This window comes from Heterodontus francisci, chromosome 1, assembly GCF_036365525.1.
Source record: "Heterodontus francisci isolate sHetFra1 chromosome 1, sHetFra1.hap1, whole genome shotgun sequence".
Classification (NCBI taxonomy): Eukaryota; Metazoa; Chordata; class Chondrichthyes; order Heterodontiformes; family Heterodontidae; genus Heterodontus; species Heterodontus francisci.
The window spans coordinates 113,093,783-113,119,831 of NC_090371.1; the positions used below are offsets into that span (position 1 = coordinate 113,093,783).

At 43.3% G+C, this 26,049-nt stretch overlaps 1 protein-coding gene across 10 annotated transcripts in view; it reads right to left on the reverse strand.

Annotated features, from left to right (window-relative positions):
• The window catches only part of pcm1 (pericentriolar material 1), a 294,201-nt gene that overhangs the window by 192,116 nt on the left and 76,036 nt on the right, over positions 1 to 26,049 (reverse strand). For 8 of the 10 annotated variants that reach the window (XM_068034557.1, XM_068034548.1, XM_068034539.1 and 5 more), the window contains exons 1-4: positions 10,969 to 11,095; positions 10,192 to 10,269; positions 9,935 to 10,049; positions 1,192 to 1,437 (exon numbers count right to left, since the gene is read on the reverse strand). In XM_068034557.1, the coding sequence (XP_067890658.1) occupies positions 1,192 to 1,437; positions 9,935 to 10,039 (351 nt within the window). In that variant the 5' untranslated portion in view covers positions 10,040 to 10,049; positions 10,192 to 10,269; positions 10,969 to 11,095. Of the gene's footprint in view, positions 1 to 1,191; positions 1,438 to 9,934; positions 10,050 to 10,191; positions 10,270 to 10,968; positions 11,096 to 26,049 lie in introns of those variants that run through there. The other 2 variants (XM_068034495.1, XM_068034505.1) reach the window with 2 other exon arrangements.

A 26,049-nucleotide genomic window follows, 5' to 3' on the forward strand; every position in this document is an offset into this window, starting at 1 on the left:
TATAATAGGACCTCAAGAACAAACCAGTATCTAGCATTCTACTATTCAAGTGGCAAGTTACAAAAGGGACAGCCTTCCCTCCTCCAATTTATTTTATTTTTATTTTATTTATTTGCAGATACAACACTGAAACAGGCCCTTCGGTCCACCGAGTCTGTGCCGACCAACAACCACCCATTTATACTAACCCTACAGTAATCCCATATTCCCTACCACCTACCTACACTAGGGGCAATTTACAATGGCCAATTTACCCATCACCTGCAAGTCTTTGGCTGTGGGAGGAAACCGGAGCACCCGGCGAAAAACCATGCGGTCACAGGGAGAATTTGCAAACTCTGCACAGGCAGTACCCAGAATTGAACCCAGTTCCCTGGAGCTGTGAGGCTGCGGTGCTAACCACTGCGCCGCCCTGAATCATGCCATAACATAAAAACATAGGAGATTGAAATCTGTTGGCTTTGTTCATACTCCCCGATCACTTTACTTTTGAAAAATAAAACTGTTTTAGATGAAGTAGAGCAAGAACACCACATTGGATCAAATGGATGGCAAGTATTGTAACTGCACGTTTGTCTGGTCTAATGAAAATTTAAGTGCAATTGGAGACTAAAAACAGCATCACACTGCAGTATTCAAGCACCACACTCTGAATTGCAGGCCTCCCCACACTACTTTATACTTGCATGCAAGACACCCCCCCCTTAACACAAACAGCAATATAAGTTTTTCAACTTATATGGGAGCCTATACAGCAATTTTCAAGGAGATAAATAGTACCATTCCAGCGGCGGCTGGTGGATTTAAACAACGGATAACTCAAGTTCCCAAAGCAGTTTTATTAGTTAGATGTTGGCTATCAGATGACTCAAAGATTTGATTTATTTAGTTTAACTGATTTCTACAAACAATTGCAGTTGATGAATTGGTACAAACCTTCTTTGTGAAGACCAGCATTTACAGACTATTTTAGCAGTGGAGTGAAATTTGATTTTTAAATAAAAAAGTTTTCTTTTCTTTCCACCCACAACACCCCACCCAGTACCTTTTCTTATTTAAGCACATTTTCTGTACATTGGAATGTTTGTAATATGGTCATGTGAAAAATGCAGTTTACCTATTATTTTGAAAAAGGTTATTTAGAATCAATACTAAAATAAATCTCAAGCAAAATTTGACCTCTTTACCTACCTCATCTAAATCACTGAAATTTATACGCTGCTTCAGCCTCTCAAGCTCTGCAGAGTCTGGAACAGAGAAATGAGCTGCATGCTTTGTAGGAGGATAACTTTTGGGAGTTTTAGTCCTTCGGCGGCCAACCCCCGGGGAGGATTCAGGAGAGATGTCGTTTCGAAGTCGGCTTTCATTTCCTGCACTTAATTTTTTCTTATTCTTCTCGGATGATCTGTTAGCCTTCTTATACTGAAGGCTCCAATCCTGCAAAGAAAAGTCACACATACATTCTATGCCTATTGATAGTGTTTTTTTGATTACTGATGTTACGTAAAGGCCATTAACCTACCTATAATATTGAATTTCATATGTACGGGACACATCTCTTTGGAAACTCAAGTACTTGCTGTTCCCCTTACCTATCACGAATGCACTCCAGAACAATACTTGCACTGACATCCTATGACCAACATGAGATCCACTAGTACTGATGCTAAGCATTACATTTCAAAACATTAATACAAATTCACAAGGTGGTTGCAAGCACTCAGTACTTTAAAAAAGCCTTTGTCTGCTTTTCTGTAAAGCACAGGACAGTGAAAAGGCCGAAACAGCTCAATGCTCCAATTTCAACACGTACAGACTGGAATATTTATGAAGCAACCAATCATTGATCATACTAAAAATATATCTCAGTGAGAGAATGGTAGAGATACTAATTAAGTGCTTTGCCCCAGTTTTTACAGAAGTGGTAAATATTGGGATTGTAGACTCTAGAGGTGGGTATGGAACCATCAGCAAGGAGAAATAGACCTAGAAGTTGCGAATTTAAAATAAGCCATTATTGCTTAGATGCAATGATCCTGAAGGAAACTGATAGCTAACTATAGAAAAACAGAAAGTGCTGGAAAAACTAGCAGGTCTGTCAGCATCTGTGGAGAGAGAAGCAAAGTTAACGTTTTAGGTCAGTGACCTTTCATCAGAACTGGCAAAGGTTAGAAATGTAATAGATTTAAACAAGTAAAGTGGGGGTGGGGGGGAGAAAAGAGAAAAGGGAGATGTGTGATAGGACAGAAGGCCGGAGAGATTAACTGACAAGGTCATGAGACAAAGTCAAAGAGATTGTGCTCATGGTGTGATGAGAGGCAAAGCATTAGTGCAGTGTGAGTGTTAATGACAGAATAATGAGCAATCTAGCCAAAAGCACAAACATGAAAAAAACAGTAGGCAGGCACATAGCAAAAAAAAAAGATGGAACAAAATTAAATTAAAAAAGGGCCAGTCATGCTCTGAAATTATTGAACTCAATGTTCAGTCCAGTAGGCTGTAGCGTGCCCAATCAGAAAATAAGGTGCTGTTCTTCGTGCTTGCGTCGATGTTCACCGGAACACTGCAGCAGGCCAAGGACAGAGATGTGGGCTTGAGAGCAGGGGGTTGTGTTGAAATGGCAATTGACCGGAAGCTCAGGGTCCTGTTTTCGGATTGAGTGGAGGTGTTCCACAAAACAGTCACCTAATCTGCATTTGGTCTCCCCAATGTAGAGGAGACCGCATTGTGAGCAGCGAATACAGTATACTAAATTGAAAGAAGTACAAGTCAATCACTGCTTCACCTGAAAGGATATTGAGGAGAGAGGAGGTAAATGGGCACGCATTACACCTCCTTCGATTGTATGGGAAGGTACCATGGGAAGGGGACGAGGCGTCGGGGATAATGAAGGAGTGGACCAGGGTGTCGAGGAGGGAACGATCCTTTCGGAATGCTGACAGGGGAGGGGAAGATGCATTTAGTGGTGGCATCACACTGGAGGTGGCAGAAATGGCAGAGGGTGATCCTTTGGATGTGTAGGCTGTTGGTGGGAAGTTAGGACAAGGGGAACCCTGTCGCAGTTCTGGGAGGGAGGGGGAAGGGGTGAGAGCAGAAGTGCAGGAAATGGGTCGAACACAGTTGAGGGCCCTGTCAACCACAGTGGTGGGGGGGGGGGGGGGGAAAGAGAGAGAGAGTCCTCGGTTGAGGAAAAAGGAATACATATCAGAAGCTCTGTTGTGGATGGTTCGTTTATCTGTGAGTCGGTGGGCTTATAATGAATATTAGCGGACAGTCTACCCCCAGAGATGAAGACAGAGAAGTCAAGGAAGGGAAGGAAAGTGTCGGAGATGAACCATGTAAAGGTGAGAGAAGGGTGGAAATTGGAAGCAAAGTTGATAAAGTTTTCAAGTTCAGGGCGGGAGCAGGAAACAACACCGATATAGTTATCAATGTACTGGAAAAACAGTTGGGGGAGGGGGCCCGAGTAGGATTGGAACAAGGGATGTTCGACATATCCCACAAAAAGACAGGCATAACTAGGACCCATGCAGGTTCCCATCGCAACATCTTTGATTTGAAAGAAGGATAGCCAACTATAATTGCCCAAATTTCTGTGGAAAGGAAGACTGTCAGAAAACTGGGGGGGGCAAATATCTAAATTTTTTTATAAGAGTAGACAGCAAGAACGCACAAAATTGCCAGGCAGAGGGATACAGTCACTGACTAGGGACCTGAGATTGAGGTGCAGGTGAAGACAATGACGAGAACTTCACCTCTATCATCAGCTTCACCAGGGCTATTACTCTCTGCTTTCTGTCCCTTGGCCATTTTTGTATCCATGCTGCACTATCCCTGCAATCCCATGGGCTTTTATTTTGCCAACAAATCTATTATGTGGAATGTCAAATGCCTTTTGAAAGTCCATATACACTAATGTTAATCACACTACCCTCTCATTTACTTCATCACAGTACTCAATCAAGTTAGTCAAACACAATTTGCCATCATCTTTCATTTATTAGGACATACTTTTCTAAATACCAATTCATTTTGATCCAGTTTATTGCCTTTGAAAGTTTTCCCTTCACTGACGTCAGGTTGTCTTGCCTATAGTTGCTGGGTTTTATCCCGCTCCACATTTTTTTTTTTAAAACAGTCCTCTGGCACAACCCCCATAACCAAAGAAATTTGGAAAATTGGGGTCAGAGAATATGCAATTTCCACCCTTAATTCCATGAGCATTCTCTCCGGACCAGGTAACTTTGAGGACTACCAACCTCTTCAGTACCTCTATCTATTTTTATTCTATCCAATATCACTACTACCTCCTCCTTTACTGCCAGATTCTCTTCTCTAGGGAAGACTGATGCAAAGTCCTCATGTAATACGTCAGCCATGTCCTCTGCCTCTGCAAGATGATCTCCATTTTGATCCCTAATCAGCCCCAATCTTTACTATTTATGTGTTTATAGGCTTTTGAGTTCACTTTTAGTCACTAATCTATTCTGATACACTTTATTTGCTGCTCTTATTCCCTTTTTTTTTTAAAACATCCTCTGTGTCTTGATATTCATCTCGGTTCTCTCCTACATAATGAACATTAAATCTGTAGAAAACCTTCCTTTCTGTCTCATTTTAAACTCAATAGCCTGGAGTTTGCGATCAGAGATGAATCAAGTGCATTTGCCACTGACCTTGAAGTGAGCCTCGCTAAGATCTAGTGATCTTTCTGGCAACAACAACTTGTATTTATATAGCGCCTTTAATGCAATAAAACACCCCCAAGGCACTTCAGATCAGCATAGTAAAACAAACTATGACACCTAACCACATTAGGACATGACAGGTGACCAAAAGCATGTTTGTAGCTCAACAGTAGGTTTTAAGACGTATCTTAAAAGAGGCAAACGAGGTTGCGGGGCAGAAAGGTTTAGAGAGGAGATTCCAGAGCTTCGGGCCAAGGCAGCCGAAGGCATGGCCACCAATGGTTGAGCAATTAAAATCTGGAATACCCAAGAAGTCAGAATCAGATGAGTGCACACGTCTTGGGAGGTTGTAAGGCTGGAGGAGAAAACAGAGAAAGGGAGAGGCCAGACCATAGAAGAATTTGAAAAAAGGGATGAAAATTTTAAAATTGAGGTGTTGCCTAACCAGTAGCTAGTGTAAGTCAGCGAGCACAGGGACAATGGGTGAACAGGCCTTGGTGCAAGTTAGGACATGGGCAGCAGAGATTTGGATGACCTCAAGCTTATGGAGGGTCGAATGTGGGAGGCCAGACAGGAAGGCATTGGAATAATCAAGTCTAAAGGTATCAAAGGCACAAATGAGGGTTTCAGCAGCAGAACAGCTGAGGCAGGAGTGGAGTTGGGCGATGCTACCCAAGTGGAAATAAACAGTCTTAGTGATGGTTTGGTTATGTGGTTGGAAGCTCATCTCGGGGTCAAATATGACATGAAGTTACCAACAGACTGGTTCAGTCTCAGATAGTTGCCAGGGAGAAGGATACAGTCAGTGGCTAGGGATCGGAGTTTGAGATGGGGGCTGAAGACAATAGTTAGAATTTCACCTCTAACGTAGTGCATGGTACTGCAAATGACTGCAGCATTCCTTACTGGGCATTCCCAGCGTGGGGCTGGAGTAGCGTCATCAAGATGTCTAAGCAGCCAATCACATAAAAGGATATTCACAACCCCCAACCAGGAAACAAAAAAAGCGGTAAAATTAAATCATTTTTAAAAATTACATAGAAAAAGTTTCAAGATTGGCACATACACAAGATGAAAGTAGAGGCTAAAATATTCTGAAAAAAACTATTAAAAAAACTTAAAAATGTAGCTTAAAATATCTAATCATTTAACAGCACTCCATGAATAGCAAATTATTTTTCCAGGGCCAGTTCTGTCGTTCAAACAATACTAATCACATCGGGATTTCCAAAAGTGACACAGGAGTGGGAAAACTTAAATTCTCAATTTCAACGAATGATGGCTCTGGGGGACTCCCCAGCGCAGCACTGAGTGATAAACCACAACTTCAAGATTTCTGTTCTAATCTGCACATGCGCTACACCCTGAAGTTGCAGTCAGTTTCAGAGGGGTAATGATGGCAAATGCTGACAGTTCACTACGCACCACCCTCCCCCCACCCCCACCTCCAAAAGCATCCAGGGCTATATTTTTCATTACTCAGCTTGGGATGTCCTTTTACCGCCCCCCTCCTTTTTTCCCTTCCCTGGATATCATGTAGCCAGGACTATTAAGTTCCCAATCCTCCCCCCTCTTTGAGTCAAGTCTTTGTTATTGCCACTGTAAGATAGTGACTTGCGCCTGAAACTCACCAACGTTATTTACCAGGCTCCATGCATTTACAAAGCTATCTTGGACTGCTTTGCATTTTCACGTCTGATCCCTCCTATTTATTAACGATTCACCTCTCCCAATCCACTGTGGACCTTGTTTCTCTTCAGTAATGTTTCATCCTGGTGCCCATCCCCTTGCCAATTTAGTTTAAACCCTCCCCTACAGTACTAGAAGAACAACACTGGTCCCAGCTGTGAGGTGCAGCCTGTCCACCTTGAACAAGTCACTTCTTACCAGAACGTATCCCAATGCCCGAGGAATCTGAAGCCCTCCTGCATGCACCATTTGTCCAGCCACGCATTAATCTGTTTTATCCTACTATTCCTATTCCTATACTTACTACCACATGGCAATGGGAGTATTCCAGAGATTGATACCTTTGAGGTCCTGCTTTTTAGCTTCCTCCCTAGCTCCTGAAACTCCAACTGCAGGATCTCAACAAAGAGGGTTTCATAAATACACAAAGCAGTTGGTAGGGCCAAAGAAATAGAGTTATGAGGGAAAGGATTCCAAAGTTACAGTATTTTCCACTCCAGCTGAATTAATAAGTCAATCGATGGAAGTCTTGCAAGGTAACCGTAAATAGTGCTCGATTGTTTCCAATGGTCACATGGGATGATAACAACAGAGCACAAATCACAATAACCACAACAATAATTAACAGAAATTCTTTTTTATACAGAGTGTCTTAGAATTTGGAATTTATCACAAACCATTGTGGATGCAGAACCCATAAATGATTTGAAATGAAAATTAGTTAGTTGTTTAAAAGAGAAGAACTTTATTAAAGGGACTTGAGGAAGGAGAAGGATAGTGGGATTAGAACAGGTGGATCAAATACAGAAAAAATACAAAGGAGAAAGTAAAGTAGAAAGAGAAGGAGGTAAAGAAGAAGGGAGGAGAAGGTAAAGACAGGAGGAGGGGGAGAAGGTGGAGACCCGAGGAAGTTGGGAAAGGTGATAGGAAAGGATAAAGGGGAGGGCAAGATATGGTTCTGGGTGTAAAAGAGGTTGTGTGACAAAGGCGAGCAGGCTATGACTGCGGAAATGAGGGAAGGCTGCAAGCCAGTAGAAAGGGAAGCCAAGTATGTTTTTAGTTGTGATATTTTATCTAAAAAATTTTTTTTAGCATATATGATAAAATTCTTTCTCCATGTCAAGTCTGCTATCCATCTCCGATCTCTGTTAATGCATAACATGTATGCTAAACTATAATCCTGTGACTATGAGCAAAGCCAGAGATCAGAGAGTAATCTTAAAAGATACTAACTAGAATGGACATTACTATAAAGCTGAAATAAAATTCTTGGGTTTTAAGGCCAATTAAAATTACTTTCTGTTGCAAATGAAGGTTGTATCAAAGTAAGTCATACTCAGCAACACAATTCTAAGTATCACTTGCACATTACTTACAATCACAATGTTCCAGTAACAGAAATACATTGGGTAAACTGACCTTGAATCTCAGTCCCGTTTCTGTTGGTGTTGGAAAGTATTCCATTGGCTTACATATACAATTCACTATGGACAATCCCTTAACATAAGAACATAATGCTGCAGCATGTAGCAATGGTTTTAACTTATATTGGCTCTAGCTGTTGAAATGTCTGGTTGTTGAGAAAAGTTGTTAATTTCATTATTTATGTCAACATTATTTATTAAGTTTATCTTGTTAGATTTGTAAATAGAAAGCTCATCAACACATGAGCTTAGTTAGTTAAAATGTGATGAGAAAGAATAATTGCAAAAAAGTATTGCTGAAAATAGAGACATGCTGTCGAAGTTTTTCGTCTTGCACTCATCAGGACAATCGCAAGAATAACCAATGTAAGGGAAAACAACAACTTACACTGCATGAGAAGAGAGTGCTGATTGGTTGGCAAGTGCCCACTCTACCTAAAATTATCCCAGAAGGGTAATGTATCCCAAAAATTTGAGCAACAGGTAAAGCTAGCTGTTGCACGCTGCTACCACGCAGTAGCAACACATGTGGTGTTCGCTGCTAACAGGATGCTGCCATCAAGCCAAAAAGACGTCCTGCCTATCACACAAATGAGTAATGTGATATACGAATTTCTATGCCAGTGTGATGCTAGGTAAGTAGGCCGTACGTCCCAAAGACTGGCGGATTGTATCAAACAATCTGTCCCTTCTGCTGTTCACAACAGGTAAGGTACGGGCCATACCCAACCAGCCCGTGCTTGCAAAACTCAAAACACAGTGTCCAACTTTAGAAGTGATTCCGCAGTTGGACAACATTTGCTAAATAATCCACAGTGTGCTAAGAATTAAACTGACAACCAATTTAAGATTGTCAGTAGGGCTCACAGTGTGGAACATTTGCACATACTGAAAGCGAAATATATGAATACACAGAGCCCTGTTCATTTGCAGATAGAAAAAATATGTACAAACATTGCGCCTGTTTCAGCTGAACAAAATAAGTGACAGCCATTCGCTGATTTATTCCTCAGGGCTATGCCTTGACCAGAGTCAAGCTGCCTGGTTTAAATTTCAATCAAGGCTTGACAGTTAACTCAGTCACCATAAACTGGTGCATTCTCCATGGCAACGCCTCTACCAAAGTTCACTTGCCAAACAATCAGCACTCTCTTCTCATGCAGCATAAGTTGTGGTTTTCCCTTACATTGGTGATTGTTGCGCTTGTCCTGGTGAGCGTAAGACGAAAAACTTCAACAACATGTCTCTATTTTCAGCAATACTCAAGTTCTGTACTACTAAACGACTAATTGCAAAAAAGCACAACAAGTTTAACTCTTGATATCACTGCCACAAAATATCTTTCATTTAAGGCAACATAAATGTTACTGAAAAAGTGCACTATCCACCAGAACAAAATACATATATATTATATATATATAAAAAAAAGTGCAAGAAATTCAATTTACATCTTGCACACAAGTTATTTCTGGGATAACAATCATTCCCGCGCCTCTTCATAACATGTTGCTCAAAGGTTTACCAGGGCTTTAATATCACAACAAAACAAAACATAACATGAGAATAAACAAAGTGATAATTCTAAAAACAAATTACCTTACATTTGAGCCTTCACAGATTTGTCTGTCTTTCAGCATATCAGAAGTTTCACACCAAAGAAAAACGTTTCCAACTTAATAGAGCTTCTACTATACCAAATGTAATTTTGAGGGGCCTGGATAGAGTGGAGGTGAAGGGTCTATTCACATTAGCAGAGAGGTCAGTGACGAGGGGACATAGATTTAAAGTGATTGGTAAAAAAAGAGAAGGGAGATGAGGAAAAATGTTTTCACCCAGAGGGTGGTGATGGTCTGGAACTCACTGCCTTGAAAGGGTAGTTGAGGCAGAGACCCTCAACTCATTCAAAAGGAATCTGGATATGCACCTCAAGTGCCATAAGCTGCAGGGCCATGGACCAAATGCTGGAAGGTGGGATTAGAATAGGTGGATCGGCCGGCACAGACACGAAGGGCCAAGTGGCTTCATTCTGTGCCTTAAACTTTCTATGATCCTATGACTACACTGATGTTTCATTGATTTGGCATTAACCCATACTCTCAGCACTTTAACTGAACTGGAATAATTTTGTCTTACCCGGTTATTAAGCTGATCATCCAGACTTTCATTATTCACAGTACAGCTGGGCAAGTCCTGATCTTCAATACCTTCCTCAAACAAAGGATCACCACCAGCTGCCATCTTCAAATTACTAGACAGAAGAGAGTTTTTTTTTTGGACAGCATTTTTTTCACGCTTAACTGAAAACATCTCACGAAGAATGCCCTGCAATATAGTACACAATTCAACACCCCCTCGATAGGTGTCTGACTTGGCTCAATGGTAGCACTCACCTGAGTCAGAAGGTTGTGGGTTCAGGTTGCATTGCAGAGACTTGTGCACAAAAGCAAAATAATGCAGATGCTGAAAATCTGAAACAAAAACAGAAAATGCTGGAAATATCCAGAAGATCAGGCAGCAGCTGTGGAGAGAAAAACAGAGTTAACGTTTCAGGTCTGTGTGACCTTTCATCAGACCTGAAATGTTAACTCTTTCTTGCGAAAGAGAGCATTTTCTGTTTTTATTTGAGCACAACATCTCAGCTGGCACAGGGAATGTTGCTCTGTCACAGGTGCCTTCTTGATGAAATGTTAATTCCTCTCGGGCATATGTAAAATATCAAAAGGCACTATACAAAGAGCCACTCACACTTATCCCTCAACCAACACAAATATTTTTGGTCATTTATCACATTGTTGTTTGTCAGACCCTTGCCACACTGCCTAAATCACAACATGCACTGCATTGGATGTAATGTGCTTCAGGACATAGCTGACAACCAGAGGTAAACAAACAAATTACAACGCACTAAGAAGAAGCGACTTAATTTCCAGGTTTAGCAGGTCGAAATACTAAAGCATGAGCTGCCAAACTCGGTTCCTCCGTAACCCAGCAACGGGTGGCAGGCAGAGCGGAGCCCACCTCGAAGGCCGTCAAACGATCATCCGATTCTATCCGACCCGCACCTGCACACCCATTGCAGGACCCTCCGGGCCTCGGCCCACCGCTAACTCGGGCTTGCAGCAGCGGCAACAGATTTACTCAAAAAGTGAAAAAGAAAAGACGCTCACTGTTTCAGGGAAACTGCTCACTGTCCCGGCGGCGATGGCTCAGTAACGGAACCCTATCTCGCGGGGTTGAGCGCGCTCTCCCGCCAAACTCTCCCCGAGTGCCCCTCGAGCCGTTACTGAAACCATAGAGATGGAACCGGAAATGACGCATCCGCAGGGCACAACAAACGCACTCGCTCCGCCAAGCAGCGGGTCAACTGGAATAGGTCTACTTCCGCTTCCCGGGTGCAGGTCAACGATCAATTGGAACCGTGCTGGGCATCGAACGGAGATTGTCAAGTTATAAACAATTTGCTTAAATATCATTGTTTTACATTGAGCGTCCGGGAAAATTCCAGTAGAAGTGGAGAAAATACCTTGAATATGCCTAGTCGTCGAAATTAATGTGTAATGTGTGGTTCTGCAAGCAAATGTCACAGACCTTTTTGCGCACTTTAATTTTTCATAATATGATCAGACAGAGTCAACGTGGTTTTATGAAATGGAAATACTGTTTTTCAAACTTGGAGCAATTGTGAGCTGTGAGCAGGATAGTATAGAACTTCAAAAGGACACAGACAAGTTGGTGGAATGGGCGGACAAGTGGTAGATGAAGTTCAATGCAGAGAACTGTGGAGTCATTCATTTGGTAGGAACAAAATGGAGGGACAATATAGAATAAAGGGTACAACTCTAAAGAGGGTGCAGGAGCAGAGGGACCTGGGGTCTATATGCATAAGTCATTGAAGCTGGCAGGACAGGTTGAGAGTGCGGTTAATAAAGCATACATTTGGGCGGCACAGTGGCGCAGTGGTTAGCACTGCAGCCTCACAGCTCCAGGGACCCGGGTTCGATTGTGGGTACTGCCTGTGTGGAGTTTGCAAGTTCTCCCTGTGTCTGCGTGGGTTTTCTCCGGGTGCTCCGGTTTCCTCCCACAAGCCAAAAGACTTGCAGGTTGATAGGTAAATTGGCCATTGTAAATTGTCACTAGTGTGGGTAGGTGGTGGGGAAATATAGGGACAGGTGGGGATGTTTGGTAGGAATATGGGATTAGTGTAGGATTAGTATAAATGGGTGGTTGATGGTCGGCACAGACTCGGTGGGCTCAAGGGCCTGTTTCAGTGCTGTATCTCTAATCTCTAATCTAGTATCTTAGGTTTTATTAATAGGGACATAGAGTACTAGAGCAAGGAGATTATGTTGAACTTGGAGAAGACACTAGTTTGGCCCCAGCTGGAGTACTGCGTCCAGTTCTGGGTGCTGCACTTTTGGAAAGATGTGAAGGCATTGAAGACTGTACAGAAAATTCACAATAATGGTTCCAGGGAGTTTCATTTATGAAGATAGATTGGGACTGTTTTCTTTGGAGAAGAGAAGACTGAGAGGAGATCACGATGGGTTGAAGGGCCTGTTTCTGTGCTGTATAACTCTATGACTCTATTTGATTGAGGTATTCAAAATCATGAGGAATCTGGACAAAATGGATAGGAAAAAACTGTTCCCACTCATGAAAGGATCGAAAATGAGAGGGCACAGATTTAAAGTGATTGGCAAGAGAAGCAAAAGCGACATGAGGAAAACATTTTCACGCAGTGAGTGGTTAGGATCTGGAATACACTGCCTGAGAGTGTGGTGGAGGCAGGTTCAATCGAGCTCTTCAAAAGGAAGAATGTGCAGGATTATGGAGATAAGGTGGGGGAATGGCATTAGATGAATTGCTAATTTGGAGAGCTGGTGTGGACAGAATGGGCCAAATGGCCTCCTTCTGCACTGTAACAATTCTGTGAAATTTATTAGAGTTTTTTGAGAATGTAACTGGTCGGATAGATAATGGGGAACCAGGAGATGTAGTATATTTGGATTTCCAAAAGGCATTCGATAAGGTGCCACACAAATGGTTAGTACACAAGATATGGGCTCATGGAGTTGGGAGTACAATATTACAATGGATGCAGGATTGGACAGGAAGCAGAGAGTACAGATAAACGGGGCATTTTTCAAGCTGACACCCTGTAACTAGTGGAGTACCGCAAGGATCACTGCTGGGACCTCAACTATTTGCAATCTATATTCATGACTTAGGCAAAGGGACCAAGGATAATGTATCCAAATTTGTTTATGATACAAAGCTAGGTGGGAATGTAAGTTGTGATGAGCACAGAAACAGACTGCAAAGAGATAGAAACAGGTTAAGTGAGTGGCCAACAAGGTGGCAGATGGAGTATATTGTGGGGAAATATGAGATTGTTCACTTTGGTAATAAGAATAGAAAAGCAGAATATTTTAAATGTTGATATTCAGGGAGATTTGGGTGTACTCATACAAGGAACACAGAAAGTTAGCATGCAGGTACGCAAACAATTAGGAAGGCATATGGCATGCTGGCCTTTATTGCAAGGAGACTGGAGTACTGTGCACAGTTTTGATCTCCATATTGAAGGAGGAAAATACTGGCCTTGGAAGCAGTACATTGAAGGTTCATTAGATTGGTGCCTGGGATGAGAGAGTTGTCCTCTGATGAGAGTCTGAGTAAATTGAACTTATACTCTCTGGAGTTTAGGAGAATGAGAGGTGATCTCATTCAAACATATAAGATTCTGAAGGGACTTGATAGGGTAGACACTGAAAGAGGTTGTTCCCCTGGCTGGGGAGTCGAGAAAATGGGCAGTCACAGGTTAAGGGGTGGATCATACAGTACTAAGATGAGGAGAATTTTTCACCCAGAGAGTTGTGCATCTTTGGAATTCTTTACCCCAGAGGGTTATGGATGCTCTGTCATTGAGTATATTCAAGGCTGGTGTGGAATGGTTACAGCACAGAAGGAGGCCATTGGGCCCATCCCGTGTGTCCCAGCTCCCTGCATGAGCAACTCGCTAGTCCCATTCCCCACCTTTTCCCTGTAGCTCTGCAAATCAGATTGTTCTCCAATTCTCTTTGAAGGCCTCCATTGAATCTGCCTCCACACAAACTCAAGAGGTACATTCCAGATCCTAACTACTTGCTGCATAAAAAAGTTTTTTCCATGTCGCGGTTGTTTCTTTTTCCAGTCACCTGAAATTGGTGTACTCTGGGTCTGGATCCTTCCGCCAATGGGAATAGTTTCTCCCTATCTATTCTGTCCAGACCCCTCATGATTTTGAACACCTCTATCAAGTCTCCTCTTAATCTGCTCTTCTCCAAGGAAAACAGCCCCAACTTCTCAACCTATCCACCTCACTGAGGTTCCTCATCCTTGGAACCATTCTCATGAATCTTTTCTGCATCCTCTAATGCCTTACATCCTTCCTAATGTGGTGCTCAGAACGAGACACAGTACTCCAGTTGAAGCCAAACCAGTGTTTTATACAGGTATTACGACCAGATGAGAAAGATGTCTAGCGGTCCCTTTCAGCCTTCACCTGGTCTTACTGCAATAGGGTTTAATTTAAATACACTGTGTTTTTAGCTCCGCATTGGTGAAGCCTTGTTCACCGCTTTCCAATTATAAGGCAAAGAAACCAGCACAAACAGGCTTTCCTAGGTTTAAAGAAGAAAAGTTGAAATTTATTAAACTTGAACTTAACCTCTAATTCGACTAATGCCTACGGATACACGACGTGCCCACACTAACATGCATACAGGATACACGCTTGCAAATAAAGACAGAAAAGAGCAGAAGAAAAATAAAGTGAAATGTTTGAGGCAATATCTGAAGAGTTTTTGTTATGGTTCTTCGAGCTCACTGTAGAGTCCTTGATTGTCGATAGATCTTGATTTTTGTTAGGGCCCAGTATTCTTCTTAAACCTTGTTTGCTGGAGGAGATTTTTCTCTCTTGGGGTTCATGTGTCTTCAGTGAATTTAGAGGCTTGTGAGAAAGAGATTGGAGCAGACAGGAGAGGTCTTTTCAATTCAGGAGCAAACAACTTTCTGCAGGCTCTCAGTTCAAACTGTACAATTCAGAAACCTCCAGGTTGCCAAGCAGGTTAGTCATGTGACTAACTGGTCTAACCATGTCTTGGCTCTGTGTATTGTATCACCTTAGCAGGGAATGGAATACACTTCCCTATCTTCAATGTCAGTCATGGATGAGTTGGACGTACAGCCAACAAAATCGGAACTCAGTGATGCCATTGATTCTCTAGCCAGCGGAAAAGCCCCTGAGAAGGACGGCATGACCCCTGAAATCATCAAGAGTGCCAAGCCTGCTATACTTTCAGCACTGTACAAACTGCTTTGCCTGTGCTGGGAAGAGGGAGCAGTACCACAGGACATGCGCGATGCCAATATCATCACCCTCTATAAGAACAAGGGTGACCGCGGTGACTGCAACAACTACCGTGGAATCTCCCTGCTCAGCATAGTGGGGAAAGTCTTTGCTCGAGTCGCTTTAAACAGGCTCCAGAAGCTGGCTGAGCGTGTCTACCCTGTGGCACAGTGTGGCTTTCGAGCAGAGATCCACCATTGACATGCTGTTCTCCCTTCGCCAGCTACAGGAGAAATGCCGTGAACAACAGATGCTCCTCTACGTTGCTTTCATTGATCTCACCAAAGCCTTTGACCTCGTCAGCAGACGTGTTCTCTTCAGACTACTAGAAAAGATTGGATGCCCACCAAAGCTACTGAGTATCATCACCTCATTCCATGACAATATGAAAGGCACAATTCAGCATAGCGGCGCCTCATCAGACCCCTTTCCTATCCTGAGTGGCATGAAACAGGGCTGTGTTCTCGCACCGACACTGTTTGGGATCATCTTCTCCCTGCTGCTCTCACATGCGTTCAAGTCTTCAGAAGCAGGAATTTTCCTCCACACACGATCAGGTGGCAGGTTGTTCAACCTTGCCCGTCTAAGAGCGAAGACCAAAGTACGGAAAGTCGTCATCAGGGAACTCCTCTTTGCTGACGATGCTGCATTAACATCTCACACTGAAGAATGTCTGCAGAGACTCATCGACAGGATTGCGGCTGCCTGCACCGAATTTGGCCTAACCATCAGCCTCAAGAAAACGAACATCATGGGGCAGGACGTCAGAAATGCCCCATCCATAAATATCGGCGACCACACTCTGGAAGTGGTTCAAGAGTTCACCTACCTAGGCTCAACTATCACCAGTAACCTGTCTCTCGATGCAGAATTAAACAAGCGCATGGGAGAGGTTTCCTCTGCTATGTCCAGACTGGCCAATAGAGTGTGGGAAAATGGCGCACTGACACAGAACACAAAAGTTCAAGTGTATCAAGCCTGTGTCCTCAGTACCTTGGTCTACGGCAGCGAGGCCTGGTCAATGAACGTCAGCCAAGAGTGACGTCTCAATTCATTCCATCTTCGCTGCTTCCGGAGAATCCTTAGCATCAGGTGGCAGGACCATATCTCCAACACGGTAGTCCTCTAGGCGGCCAACATCCCCAGCATATACACCTTACTAAGCCAGCGGCGCCTGACATGGCTTGGCCATGTGTGGCACATGGAAGATGGCAGGATCCCCAAGGACACATTGTACAGCGAGCTCGTCACTGGTAGCAGACCCATCGGCCGTCCTTGCCTCCACTTTAAAGACGTCTGCAAACGCGACATGAAGTCCTGTGACATTGATCACAAGTCATGGGAGTCAGTTGCCAGCGATCGCCAGAGCTGGCGGGCAACCATAAAGGCGGGACTAAAGCGTGGCGAGTCGAAGAGACTTAACAGTTGGCAGGAAAAAAGACAGAAGCGCAAGGGGAGAGCCAACTGTGTAACAGCCCCGACAACCAATTTTATCTGCAGCACCTGTGGAAGAGTCTGTCACTTTAGAATTGGCCTTTATAGCCACGCCAGGCGCTGCTTCACAAACCACTGACCACCTCCAGGCGCTTACCCATTGTCTCTCGAGACAAGGAGGCCAAAGAAGAAGAAGATGATCTTCAATGTCTGTTAGTATGTCAATTTTTTTTTTCAGCCAAGGTCTGGCAGTCCTTGTAACAGGCCTTCTCTTCTTCCCAGCAACAATTTGAAATTTAATCTCTGTGGTGAAATTAATATGCCTCATTATTGGCAGGTGGGGGCCTGCATGACACAGGTTTATCATAACTTTATTATTTTTGTACTCTCTGACCATATTTATACAGCCTAGGATCCTGCATGCTTTATTAATCACTTTCTCAATCTGCCTTACCACCTTCAATAATTTGTGCACATATACCCACAAGTCCCTCTGCTCCTGCACCCATTTTGGAATTGTACCCTTTATTTTGCCTCTCCTTGTACTTCCTACCAAAATGAATCACTTCACACATCTTTGCATTAAATTTCATCTGCTAATTGTCCGCCCATTCCACCGTCCTGTCTATGTCCTCTTGAAGTTTTTCATTATCATGGTTCACAATACTTCCAAGTTTTGTGTAATCTGCAAATTTTGAAATTTTGCCCTGTACACACAAGTCTAAGTTATGAATATAATATGTCAAGAAAAGCAGGGGTCCTAACACCGACCCTTAGGGATCCCCACTATATATACCTTCCTGCAATCCGAAAAACAACCAGTCACAACTACTCTCCTTTTCCTGTCAGTCAGCCAACTTAGTACCCATGCTGCTGCCGTCCCATATATTCCATAGGCTCTAACTTTGCTGGCAGGCCTGCTATGTGGCACTTTATCAAATGCCTTTTTTGATCTCTCAGGGTGGGGCAGGTGGAAAAGTGGAGTTGTGGAGTTTGCAAGTTCTCCCTGTGTCTGCGTGGGTTTTCGCCGGGTGCTCCGGTTTCCTCCCACATCCAAAGACTTGCAGGTGATAGGTAAATTGGCCGTTGTAAATTGCCCCTAGTGTAGGGAGGTGATAGGGAATATGGGACTACTGTAGGGTTACTATAAATGGGTGGTTGTTGGTCGGCACAGACTCGGTGGGCTGAAGGGCCTGTTTCAGTGCTGTATCTCTGAATAAAATCAGCTATGATTGTATTGAATGGCAGAGCAGGCTCAACGGGCCATATAGTCTACTCTTGCTTCGATTCCTTATGTTCTTATTTATTTATTTAGAGATACAGCACTGAAACAGGCCCTTCGGCCCACCGAGTCTGTGCCGACCAACAACCTCCCATTTATACTAACCCTACAGTAATCCCATATTCCCTACCATCTACCTACACTTGGGGCAATTTACAATGGCCAATTTACCTATCATCTGCAAGCATTTGGCTGTGGGAGGAAACCGGAGCACCCGGCAAAAACCCACACGGTCACAGGGAGAACTTGCAAACTCTGCACAGGCAGTACCCAGAATTGAACCTGGATCCCTAGAGCTGTGAGGCTGCAGTGCTAACCACTGTGCCGCCCCAGTGTTACATTTGCACATTCTGGTGCAACATCTTCTGCCCTCTAATCCATTTCATCTGAAGACTACACTTGATCTTGACTCACCATTGCAATGACACAGAAGATTAGCGAGCATATCAGAAAAATATTGTACCAAACATGCTTCTCATGTGATACTCTGATCCATCAGCTTCATTACCACCAGTGGCAAATCCGTGACCGCCAGCAATTCCCCACGGTGCTGGAAAGCTTAAAATTCACTCAATCGACATTTTAAAGCATTGCTGTATGTTCTCTGTTATAATATGAAATTGGCATAATTACATAACCCTACCATGTAAATGATCCCATGGCACTAATTTGGAAAAGAGTAGGGGAGTTATCCCTGGTGTCCTGGCCCACCTTTATCTCAATCAACATCATAAAAACAGAATCTCGTCATTATCACATTGCTGTTTGTGGGAGTTTGCTGTGCAAATATTGGCTGCCGCATTTTGTTTATTCCTTTGGGGGATTTATTGCAGCATTTATTGCCCATCCTTAATGTGGTGAGCTGCCTTCTTGAACTGGTGCAGTCCTTGGGGTGTAGGTGCAGCAACAGGACTGTTAGGAAGGGAGTTCCAGAATTTTGACCCAGCGACAGTGAAGGAACAGCGATATAGTTCCAAGTTAGGATGGTGTGTAGCTTGGAGGGGAACTTGCAAGTGGTGGTGTTCCCATGCATCTGCTGCCCTTGTCCTTCAAGGTAGTAGAGGTTGCGGGTTTGAAAGGTGCTGTTGAAGGAGTCTTGGTGAGTTGCTGCAGTGCATCTTGTAGATGGTACACACTGGAGGGAGTGAATGTTGAAGGTGGTGGATGGGGTGCCAATCAAGTGGGCTGCTTTGTCCTGGATGGTGTCAAGCTTCTTGAGTGTTGTGGGAACTGCACCCATCCAGGCAAGTGGAGAGTATTACATCACACACCTGAATTGTGCCTTGTAGATGGTGGACAGGCATTGGGGAGACAGGAGGTGAGTTACTCGCCGAAGAATTCCCGGCCTCTGACCTGTTCTTGCAGCCACAGCATTTATGTGGCTGGTCCAGTTAATTTTATGGCCAATGGTGACCCCAAGGATGTTGATAGTGGGTGATTCAGTGATGGTAATGCCATTGAACATCAAGGGTAGATGGTTAGATTCTCTCTTGTTTGAGATGGTCATTGTCTGGCACTTGTGTGGTGTGAATGTTACTTGCCACTTACCAGCCCAAACCTAAATGTTGTCCAGGTATGCTGCATATGGACATGGGCTGTTTCTGTATCTGAGAAGCTCATTGATGAAATAGCTGAAGATGTCTGGGCCGAGGACACTACCCTGAGGAATTCCTGCAGTGATGTCCTGGGACAAGATGATTGACTTCCAACAACCACAATCATCTTCCTTTGTACTAGGTATGAATCCAACCAACGGAGAATTTTCTGGCTGATTTATATTTGACTCCAGTTTTGCTCAGGCTTGTTGATGCCAGACTTGGTCAAATGCTGCCTTGATATCAAGGGCAGTCACTCTCAGCTGACCTGCATTACCTCCATTCCAACAGTGACTACATTTCAAAAAGTACTTCATTGGCTGTAATGTGCTTTGAGACGTCCAGTGGTCATGAGAGGTGCTATATAAATGCAAGTCTTTTTTAATTTTGTGTTATAGAAATCTTTGTGGTGTAGGGAAGACTGGCATATCAAATCATGGGATACTTGGCGTAACTTTGGTCCCTGTAACTAGAGAAAGCTTGCCTGCTAGACACATGAATTACATGAATACCTGATCAGAAGGTAACGAGGTTAGGAGGGAGGCACCCAAATTATATGAATACTTAATCAGAAGGTAGCAAGCTCAGGCGGGAGACACCCGAATCCTATGAATAGCCTAAGAATCCTATGAATAGGGTAATCAAGAGGTTGACGAAGTGAATAATATGACCAAGGCAGGATGAGATCAGGGAAGGCAATAGATGGGAGATGATGTAATTAAGCAATAGTTTATCAAGCAAACCTCCTGTAAAACTGCATAAAATGACTACTGAAACAATGTACTAGCAGAATGCCTACAATCATTCGTGAGAGGAGGACTTCTTGCGTGCTCATAATAAAAGATTGCTCGTTTGAACAAGACATCTGACTCTCGAGGCGTTTTTGGGTACTGGGGCAAGCCCTCACCCTTACAATGGCAATTAGATAGTTTGTTCTTCCAAATTTATGTTTAAGGAGATCATTTTGAGCAATAAAACTTGAGTAAATTATTGGTTGTGGAGCTGATGATGGAAGCAATTTGAGACTATGAATATGACTACCACACAACAATAAAACATACTGAACTTAGGTGAGATTTATTATATAGCTTATTAGTACATAGTACAATAAAAGAAGCAGCGACCAGCATCATATTGGTAGTGGGTGGCATATGCTGATTTTAATTTTATTGATTACTTGGTCATTGATTCATAATTGCTAAGCTCTGCCTACATACATATTCTATTGCCTGATTTTTTAAAAATTGCTATTGAAACAAGTTTTCTTCCCATCATAATTTTGTATGCATTCTTTAAAAAAAGTGGTACAAATCTGTCAAGTGCCACATAATTTCAATCATTAGATGTTTTGATTTGTAAAAACCTTTGTGTCCGAGAAAGGCTCCAAATAGGGCATGTTTTCTTTCTCCAATCTTACAGATAATGATATTCCAGAACAGACTTGCATCATCTCTCCAGAACTTCAAGGCATTGACAAAGACAATGCAAAACCTTGACGTTCAAAGATCCTGGCTTGTGCAGTTTTATATGGTTACAGGACCAGCACAAACATCTCTCTGCAATAAAGCCAGTCATATAATTTATCTTTTTTCTAAATTCATTCTTGGGATATGAGTGTCGATGGCAAGGCCAGCATTTATTGCCCATCCCTAATTGCCCTTGAGAAGGTAGTGGTGTGTATTTGTTCTTCAGGCAGCTGCATTTCCAGAATTATGCAATTTGGAATCAGTATCATAGGTCTGATGTCACAGGCCAAAGTATGCAAAAGTTCTCACATGATCTTCCAGTCCAAGTTTTGTCTGTGCATCACATGCACACTCTCTATCTTACACTGTGGATCAGAGATCTGGACTGTTCAGAAAACTGACTGAAAAGCTCTCCAAAGATTTCCATTTGTAATGCCAGTGTGACATCCTGAGCATTTGATGGTTTGACTTCATTATCATGTCTCTCTGAAATGTATACATATCCTTCTCATACATACAGGAGGATAGACAGTGGAAACTGGGTGGCTTAAAAACTGACCTTTAACCTCCAGGGCCTGGGTACATATCCAAACCAGACTGGTGAGAAAGAAATCTCAGTTGTCTGGGGGTTTTAAGAGTATTGATTAAAATAAAGTAGGCTGTCTCAATCTTTAATTTTGCTCTAATTGACTGAATTACTCAAACAGCCACAGGATATTTAGTGTGCAAAATGGGGGAGGTGGGGAGGAGTGCTGGTACAGGCGCAATTGCTCATCTGATACTGGGAGTTTTTGGGCCTGGAAAAACCTTTGCGATGCTTCACCTAACCTGGAATGTTAGAAGTTGCCTGAAATTCCCTAGTATTGACATTCCTCACCTTACGAACATATGAATTAAGAGCAGGAGTAGGCCACTCGGCCCTTCGAGCCTGCTCCGCCATTCAATAAGTTCATGGCTGAACTGATTACTCCACATTTCCACCTACCCCCAATAACCTTCCACCCCCTTGATGAGTTTTTTTTCCTAAATATAAAAAAGTGCTTTAGAAAGAAGGACTTTCATGAAAAATGCAGACTTTGTCTCAAAGCCTAGGCTATCTTGTATTGCTGTCACAATTCAAGGCATTGTTCAGCCATGTAGCTCACCTTCAGCAATCAACTGCTGCTCCTAAAACCCTGTCTCTCAGTGCACAGCTGAGATACAAAGGTCATCAGACATCCAATGGAGTCTGCCATTTTGATAGCAACTTTGACATGTCAGGATCAAGAATCTATCTTACAGCCACAGTGTGGATCACAAAGAGACATTGACTGGAAATACTATAGTTCGAGTACTTTAGATGGGTCAGTTTTTGTCCAGTGTGTGCAGGAGGGTTTTCTGACACAGTATGTAGACAGGCCAACCAGGGGCGATGCCACATTGGATTTGGTACTGGGTAATGAACCCGGCCAGGTATTAGATTTAGATGTAGGTGAGCACTTTGGTGATAGTGATCACAATTCGGTTAGGTTTACCTTAGCGATGGGCAGGGACAGGTATATACCGCAGGGCAAAAATTATAGCTGGGGGAAAGGAAATTATGATGCGATTAGGCAAGATTTAGGATGCGTAGGATGGGGAAGGAAACTGCAGGGGATGGGCACAATAGAAATGTGGAGCTTATTCAAGGAGCAGCTACTGCGTGTCCTTGATAAGTATGTACCTGTCAGGCAGGGAGGAAGTTGTCGAGTGAGGGAGCCGTGGTTTACTAAAGAAGTTGAAGCGCTTGTCAAGAGGAAGAAGAAGGCTTATGTTAGGATGAGACGTGAAGGCTCAGTTAGGGCGCTTGAGAGTTACAAGCTAGCCAGGAAGGATCTAAAGGGAGAGCTAAGAAGAGCAAGGAGAGGACACGAGAAGTCATTGGCGGATATGATCAAGGAAAACCCTAAGGCTTTCTATAGGTATATCAGGAATAAAAGAATGACTAGAGTTAGATTAGGGCCAATCAAGGATAGTAGTGGGAAGTTGTGTGTGGAATCAGAGGAGATAGGGGAAGCATTAAATGAATATTTTTCGTCAGTATTTACAGTAGAGAAAGAAAATGTTGTCGAGGAGAATACTGAGATTCAGAGTACTAGGCTAGATGGGATTGAGGTTCACAAGGAGGAGGTGTTAGCAATTTTGGAAAGTGTGAAAATAGATAAGTCCCCTGGGCCTGATGGGATTTATCCTAGGATTCTCTGGGAAGCCAGGGAGGAGATTGCAGAGCCTTTGTCTTTGATCTTTATGTCGTCATTGTCGACAGGAATAGTGCCGGAAGACTGGAGGATAGCAAATGTTGTCCCCTTGTTCAAGAAGGGGAGTAGAGACAGCCCTGGTAATTATAGACCTGTGAGCCTTACTTCGGTTGTGGGTAAAATGTTGGAAAAGGTTATAAGAGACAGGATTTATAATCATCTTGAAAAGAATAAGTTCATTAGCGATAGCACGGTTTTGTGAAGGGTAGGTCATGCCTCACAAACCTTATTGAGTTTTTCGAGAAGGTGACCAAACAGGTGGATGAGGGTAAAGCAGTGGATGTGGTGTATATGGATTTCAGTAAGGCGTTTGATAAGGTTCCCCACGGTAGGCTATTGCAGAAAATACGGAAGTATGGGGTTGAAGGTGATTTAGAGCTTTGGATCAGAAATTGGCTAGCTGAAAGAAGACAGAGGGTGGTGGTTGATGGCAAATGTTCATCCTGGAGTTTAGTTACTAGTGGTGTACCGCAAGGATCTGTTTTGGGGCCACTGCTGTTTGTCATTTTTATAAATGACCTGGAAGAGGGTGTAGAAGGGTGGGTTAGTAAATTTGCGGATGACACTAAGGTCGGTGGAGTTGTGGATAGTGCTGAAGGATGTTGTAGGGTACAGAGGGACATAGATAGGCTGCAGAGCTGGGCTGAAAGATGGCAAATGGAGTTTAATGCGGAAAAGTGTGAGGTGATTCACTTTGGAAGAAGTAACAGGAATGCAGAGTACTGGGCTAATGGGAAGATTCTTGGTAGTGTAGATGAACAGAGAGATCTTGGTGTCCAGGTACATAAATCCCTGAAAGTTGCTACCCAGGTTAATAGGGCTGTTAAGAAGGCATATGGTGTGTTAGCTTTTATTAGTAGGGGGATCGAGTTTCGGAGCCACGAGGTCATGCTGCAGCTGTACAAAATTCTGGTGAGACCGCACCTGGAGTATTGCGTGCAGTTCTGGTCACTGCATTATAGGAAGGATGTGGAAGCTTTGGAAAGGGTGCAGAGGAGATTTACTAGGATGTTGCCTGGTATGGAGGGAAGGTCTTACGAGGAAAGGCTGAGGGACTTGGGGTTGTTTTCGTTGGAGAGGAGGAGGAGAGGTGACTTAATAGAGACATATAAGATAATCAGAGGGTTAGATAGGGTGGATAGTGAGAGTCTTTTTCCTCGGATGGTGATGGCAAACACGAGGGGACATAGCTTTAAGTTGAGGGATGATAGATATAGGACAGATGTTAGAGGTAGTTTCTTTACTCAGAGAGTAGTAGGGGCGTGGAACGCCCTGCCTGCAACAGTAGTAGACTCGCCAACTTTAAGGGCATTTAAGTGGTCATTGGATAGACATATGGATGAAAATGGAATAGAGTAGGTCAGATGGTTTCACAGGTTGGCGCAACATCGAGGGCTGAAGGGCCTGTACTGTGCTGTAATGTTCTAATTCTAATTCTTGTGTCTGCAATGGACCAGAGATGTGTGACTCAACCGACTGTGTCTACTATCAAAAAATCAATTTCCCAGAAAATAGTGAAACTTGACAAGACTGAAACAATTTTTTTGGTTAAACACAGGAAATATACTTGGAAATGTGAAGTGATTCATTTTAGTAGAAAGAATAAGGGAAGCCAATATAAATTAAATGGTACATTATTAAACAGGATGCAGGAACATAGAGACCTGAGGTTATATGTACACAAATTTCTGAAGGTAGTAAAACAGATTGAGAAGACTGATGAGACTGAAAACTACGTGGACAGCACGTTCAAGGACAGGGTCATACCGTAGATTAAGAGAGCGCAGGCAGAGAGGGAATGGGTGACCTCCAGACAGTACAGGAGGACCAGACAGATAGTACAGGAGTCCCCTGAGTCCATCTCACTCACTAACCAGTTTACTGTTTTGGATAATGGTGAGGGCGATGATTCCTCAAAAGAGTGCAGCCAGAACCAAGTCCGTGGCATCACGGGTGGCTCAAATGCACAGGAGGGGAGGAGGAAGAGTGGAAGAGCAATAGAGGTAGGGGATTCAATATTTAGGGGAACAGACAGGCGTTTCTGTGGCCATAGTTGCGACTTCAGGATTATATGTTGCCTCTTTGGTGCCAGGGTTAAGGATGTCACTGTACGTCTGCAGGACATTCTTACGAAGGAGGGTAGACAGCCAGAGGTCGTGGTCCACATCAGTACCAATGATATAGGTAGAAAGAGGGATGAGATCCTGAAAGCAGATTTTAGAGAGCTAGGAAAGAGATCAAAAAGCAGGACTCCAAAGGCAGTCACCTCAGGATTACTCAGTGCCACATGCTAGTGAGTACAGAAATAGGAGGATAGAGCAATGAATGCATGGCTGAAGAGATGGTGCAGGAGGGATGGCTTTAGATTTCTGAGATATTGGGACTGGTTCTGGGGCAGGTGGGACCTGTACAAGGAGGATGGGTTACACCTTAGCAGGACCAGGACCAATATCCTCACAGGAAGACTTGCTGGTGCTGTTGGGAGGGTTTAAACTAGCTTGGCAGAGGGGTGAGAACCTGAGAGGGGTTTCAGGAGAGAAACAAAGCTGGTAATGGTAGGAAGAAAAGTAGTAAGTGAAATTGCAAGACAGCAGAAACAAAGGCCAGCATCAAATAGGGTCAAATTATGGAAAAAGTTTAAAAAGGAAAAATTAAAGGCACTCTATCTGAATGCACACAGTATTCACAACAAGGTAGATGAGCTGATGGCACAAATAGAAGTAAACCAGTATAATCTAATTGCCATTATGGAGACGTGGCTGCAGGGTGACCAAAGCTGGGAACTGAATATTCAAGGGATTCAAC